This window comes from Ailuropoda melanoleuca, chromosome 14 (genome assembly GCF_002007445.2).
Source record: "Ailuropoda melanoleuca isolate Jingjing chromosome 14, ASM200744v2, whole genome shotgun sequence".
Classification (NCBI taxonomy): Eukaryota; Metazoa; Chordata; class Mammalia; order Carnivora; family Ursidae; genus Ailuropoda; species Ailuropoda melanoleuca.
Window position 1 is genome coordinate 39,190,136 of NC_048231.1, and position 6,000 is coordinate 39,196,135.

The 6,000-nt window shown below is 41.3% G+C and overlaps 1 protein-coding gene across 1 annotated transcript in view; it reads right to left on the reverse strand.

Moving 5' to 3' along the window:
* MOK (MOK protein kinase) overlaps positions 1-5,112 on the reverse strand; it is a 52,142-nt gene extending 47,030 nt beyond the window's left edge. The window contains exon 1 of the mRNA XM_034642173.1: positions 4,859-5,112. Coding sequence (XP_034498064.1) covers positions 4,859-4,865 — 7 coding nt within the window. The 5' untranslated portion in view covers positions 4,866-5,112. The remainder of the gene's footprint in view (positions 1-4,858) is intronic.
* Positions 5,113-6,000: the final 888 nt, after the last annotated feature.

Here is a 6,000-nt window from a genome sequence, read left to right on the forward strand (position 1 = left end):
GGTCCTGGGGTCGAGCCCCACACTGTTGGGCTCCCTGCTCAGCGGGGAGTCCGCTTCTTCCTCTCCCACTCTCCCTGCTTGTGTTCCCTTCTCACTGTCTCTGTCTGTCAAATAAATAAAATCTTAAAAAAAAACTTAAGGCAGGTGATAGGTGTCTGTCAAACTTTAAAAAAAAATAAGTCAGGAACCTTCAATTACTTGGTGTAGTGAGGAAAATTGTGACCTGAATTACCAAACATCATGAAAACACAAAGGACATAAAGTTATTCATAACTCATAAAAATTTTTCATTTAACCTGTACCCTTTAATGAAGTAAATCCATTGCTAGGAATGTAAGCCACTGATAAACGTGAAGAATTACTTAAAAAATTTATGTTCAAACATCTTCATTGTTTGAATCATCCTAGCAAGTTATATATTTAATAGAATCCCATTTAGTCTGGGCTATCTGTTTTAAGGGACAAATACATATTCATGCATATATATACATATATACATATATATATACACTCATCTACATACATATATGTACACATAGAGAATGTGCACAGAAAATTTATGGGAGTACATCTAAGAAAATGTATCATCTTTTTTTAAAGAATTTATTTATTTGAGAGAGAGAGTAAGAGCGCACAAGCAGGGGGTCAAAGGGAGAGGCAGAGGGAAAGGGAGAGAGAATCTCGATCAGACTCCCCACTGAGTTCAGAGCCTGATTTGGGTCTCAGTTTCACAATCCTGAGATCATGACCCTAGCAGAAACCAAGAGTCAGATGCTTAACTGACTGAGCCACCCAGGTGCCCCACATCTGAGAAAACGTTAATCAGGATTAACTCTGTCAAGCAGGGGAGGGTCCTGAGACTAACTTAAAACATTTCACTGTTTCAATTTATCACAAAGCCAGTATTATTTTTACTTAATTTTGTTTTAATTTAAAGAGAAAAAGTTGGGGCGCCTGGGTGGCTCAGTCGTTAAGCGTCTGCCGTTGGCTCAGGGCGTGATCCCAGAGTCCTGGGATCCAGCCCTGCATCGGGCTCCCTGCTCCGCTGGGAGTCTGCTTCTTCCTCTCCCACTCCCCCTGCTTGTGTTCCCTCCCTTGCTGACTGTCTCTCTCTGTCAAATAAATAAAATCTTAAAAAAAAAAGAGAGAGAGAGAGAAAGTTGCTAGTTGATGCATCTATTTATAAAAACAGATGAGATGCACAATAGGAAGAGAAAATCAAACAGGATTATTTGAGGTACCTTGCAACTTTGATTCTATAAATATACATTTATGAAAGACATAAAGCTTAAACCGCTGCAATGACAACAGATGATTTAAAAAATTCTCTATAATAGGAAACTGTGATGCCTTCAGAATGTGTAGGATTTTTTCTCTTTTTATAGGTATGTTTTGAATAATCCATTAAAAAGTTCAGACAGTAAAAAAGCTGGCACTCCCACTAGGTTAGATAAGGGTAGATTTTTTTAAAACAAGGATCTGACTGTTATTCTTTCCCCTTTTACACCTCTGCCTTCCATCCATGGGATAGCAAATAATAACTCATTTATAATTTACCACTTAACCAGGCGCTAGGATATGAGCTTTACATATTTGATCTCATTTAATCCTTGTAACAATCCTATAAAATAGGTATTAGTATGCCTGTTCATTTTTTTGAGAGGGAGGGGGAGGGGCATAGGGAGAGAGAATCTTAAGCAAGCTCCACCATGCACAGTGCGGCATCTGATGTGGGGCTCGATCTCACATCCCTGAGGTCATGACCGGAGCCAAAATCAAGAGTTGGACGCTTAACTGAGCCACCCAGGTGTCCTAGTATGCCTGTTTAAAACTGAGTGTGGAAGATTTTATTTTCAAAAGATGGCAGCTTCTAGATATCCCGTCCCACATACTTATCTTAGTATGTGTCTTTGCCACTCCTCCATCACGAGGTGGGATCTATGTTCTCTATCTTCCCATCTGGGGGATGTGGCAGAGACGCTGGGACATTTCCGATGCTAGATCAGAGAAGGTAATGCTGCTTCCACCTCGCGCCCCTGGGATGCTGATCCTCAGAACCCAACCGCCCCCCTGTGAGGAAGGTCAAGCCATGTGGAGACGGTAGTGCCCCGGCTGACAGCCCAGGCTACAGTCCCAGTGGGCAGCCAGCATCCATTGCCAGACACGCGAGTGAGAAACTCGTGAGAGGACTCCAGCCCAGTCAAAATCTGACTGCAAGGGCATGAGAGACTCCAAGTGAGACCTGCCTAGTTGAGTCCAGGCCACCCACAGAACCATGAGAGAGAATAAGATATTGTTATTTTAAGCCACTAAGTTAGGGTGATTTGTTGGGAAGCAATAAATAACCAGAATAATGAAGAAAACCAGTTTAAGAAAGGTCAGTAACCTGCAGGAGACAGCCATGTCTGCCTGGCTCTAACGCCCACGCTCTTAACAACTTCACTGTGTTTCTCCCTCTTCCCTACCACTGCCTGTGACGCAAAACAAAAAGGAGAAGGTGATCAATGATCAATACATCCCTAAACACTTGGGCAATGTCTAGAAAAGAAAGTAGAAATCCACCTAGAAAACTGTAAGATAAAGACCAACATGATAACCTAGCATTCCCGACCACACTCTTTGGCCCCAAGCTAGGAGTCCATTTTCCTAATTACTCACTTTTTCTATTCATTCTACTTCCACAACTCTGTCTCTGCAACTTCCTGTTCTGGACTATTTTCTCCACTGTTAAATATTTGCTAAACATTTAACTGATCAGGACTTACACCTGGGTGACAATAGGTTTCACCAGTTCTCAGACTGGATTTAAAGGTAGTAGGAAGAATAAAGATGTAAGACTAAGCCAACTAATTGAAAACTGACAAAACGACCGCCTAAAAGAACATATCAAATAAAACCTACTATATAATGTATTTTTAAAACCCCAAAGCTTTAAAGGATACAAATAAAATGCAAGTATTTATATATGTAAAATATTTGTTTATAGTATGTATTTTTTTATTACAGTATACAACATATAATGCTAACATTAGTGTTTAAAAGGGGGGATAGGGGCAGCTGTCTGGCTCAGTTGATAGAGCATGTGATTCTTGATCTTGGGGTTCTGAGCTCGAGGCCTTCGCTGGGTGTGGAGACTACTTAAAAATAAAATCTTTTAAAAATAAATAAATAAAAATAAAAGGTAGCATAGATACACATTTATGTATGCTTATATATAAATCTATAGATACACATTTATATATATAGACATATTTAGACATAAAAGAAACTGTAAGAGTGGTCGACTCTAGGAAAAGAGCAGGAAGGGTCTAAGAGGCAAAGCTGAATAAATGGAATGATCAAATGATCAAACCTAACTTCAAAAAACTGAGACATGCTGACATCAGGCACTCTAGATGGGACACACTGAAAGGCACACATATTCTTGGCCAAAATATTTAAGCTAAAGCTAATCATGAGGAAACAATCCGACAAATCCAAATTGAAGGATATTCTGCAAAATACATGGCCTGAATTATTAAAAAAAAAAAAACGTCAAGAAAGACACATAAGGCAGTACACTATGTCAGATTAAAGGAGACCAAAGAAATTTGACAATAAACGCAATTTGTGATTTTTGGCTGGCTCCTGGAAAAGATAAAAACACCTGAATGGATGTTACTGGGATAATTGGGAAAATTTGAAATATAGGCTGCATTTTGGATAACGGTACTATCCCAACACATTATTTGTACTGTGATTATGTAGGAGAACGTCCTTGTTCTCAGCAGGTACTTGCTGAAAGTGGTACTCTCAAAAGATTTGGTGAAAATAAATACTGTACATAATTTAGAGAGTGCAAGTGAGCAAGCACACAAACAAAAGGCAAAATGGTGCATCTAGGTGAAAGGGTTACAAATATTCAATGGATTCTTCTTGCAACTTTCATGTAGATTCAAAAATTTTCAAAATAAAGAGCCAGGAAGGAAAAAAGGAACACAGTAAAAAAAAATATGTGCATATAAGTCCACGCTATAAGTAAAAGTGTAAAGTCTTTCGTAGGCCTTGTATTCTAACTACAGCTTTGGGTGCACTAATGAAATAGATTAATATGTAAACAATATCTACCAAAAGAAAATAAGAATGTCTTGTAAAGGGCAAATGAGATTAATTATTTTAAATATCTTTGTTCCAGAATTTATGCCATAATCAATTACCAACTGACACTTAAGAGTACAATACAAATTTTACATTGCAACTATAATATAATTTAATATTTTTACAGAAAAAAAAAGCCCACTCTAGCTGGTTGCATTTGAATTGTCAATAATCCACAAATCCAACCATGGGTAAATTTTTTACCCGTCACATTTTCTAGGACGACAACCTCCTTTCCCTACTTCCCAATAACCCTCACTTCACCAAAAGGTTGTTTCAAAATCCCTATAAAAATAGTTCCCATAAAAACACAGCTGCATGATCCAAAAAATAAAACAGCCCTGCTTTCCTCTCAATTGTTCCCTAAAGCAATGTCACGAAAAGGCAGGAAACGACACGGTAACCGCTCACTACCTTACTGCCGAATGTTCAAGAATCCCAGTTTCAATCCAGCATTTTAAAACAACAACAAACCCCTCAAAACTGGTAATATAACCTTGCACTAAAATAGGCCGGCGGTGGGGGGGGTGGGGGAGGCACTCCGAAATACACTGTGAGACCCAAGCGCCCCCAGAAACGCCCAGAACCCCGGGGGCGCCAGCTACTGACCGCCCAGGGAGGCTCGGGGTCCCCACACGCGACGCCCAATCCCTCGACCCGCCGACTGGCCGCATAGGCGCGATGGGGCCCGGCCCCTCCAGTCCCTCCCCGCCCCGCTCACTCTTCATCCTGGATACGGAAGCCGACGACAAGCCCTTGCCGACACTGGACGGAGAAGAAAGGGGCAGACAGGACGGCCTCCTGGCTTCCACTCCTCTGAGGCAGGGTCCCAAAGTAGGACCTCCGCGCTGGACCCTCGACAGAAAGCGTTAGGATTCAGCCGCCATGTTGTATCTCTGTCACCCTAGCAACCGTCAGGCCCTGGACGCCTCGAGGCTGCCGCCCGCGCGTGAGCAAAACGCCACGTCCGCCTCCGCTCGCCCTACGTGTATGCGTGCGCAGTGTGGCCTGCTTCCTTAGTCTAGTTGCTAAGCAACCGGCCCCGCAGAGTTTCGAGAGCAATTCCCAGCCTTTGAAAAGCGTAGTCAGCCTTCCGGGATAGCTATCCCCATCCTGCCTCAGAATTTAGCCATTTGAGACCTAATGCCAGAACGACGGGAGAGCTTTAACTGGGATGGGGGCGCGCTAGATTAACTGTCAGTTGATAATCTGTTCTTTGCGGGCTCACCCTGCAGTTGAGCATCTACTAATTAGTCTCGTACCCAGAGGTTCATTTGTAAGTTTTTGTTTTTAATTCAACAAGCATTTATTGAGCGCAGGGCACTGTTGCGGGTTTGGGGACTATAAGGGAGAGCAGTGCAATCAAGGACCCTGACTTCCTGAGTCTTCTATTCCAGTGTAAAGTTGAAGGAATGTATATGTGTATAAACTATGTGCCAATAGGGTGACTACGCGACCTGCGGCCAGCCCTCAAGAAGCTGACAAAGCACTAAAAGTAACAACTGTGTATCGGTGTAGCGTTTTATGAAGCTCATTGTCTTGTATTTGCTTTTTTCATCCCCACAATTACTCCATAAGGTCAAGTATCCCTATTTTTTCCAAGTAATTTTTGAAATTAAAGAAGTAAAATGTGCCCGTTGTAAAAAACAAAAACAAAATACAGAAATATACCAAGTAAAATTTGAAATAATCCCTTCGAAGCACTTCCATCCTCCCCAGAATTAACCACTGGCAACAGCTGAGTGGGATCTTTTCAGAATTTCTGTGCATGAATTTGCAGACTTTCCCCATAACTGAAAGTCAGAGATATTCTTCTATAATTTGCTTTTTTAAATAAAGATTTTATTATTTATTTGACAGAAA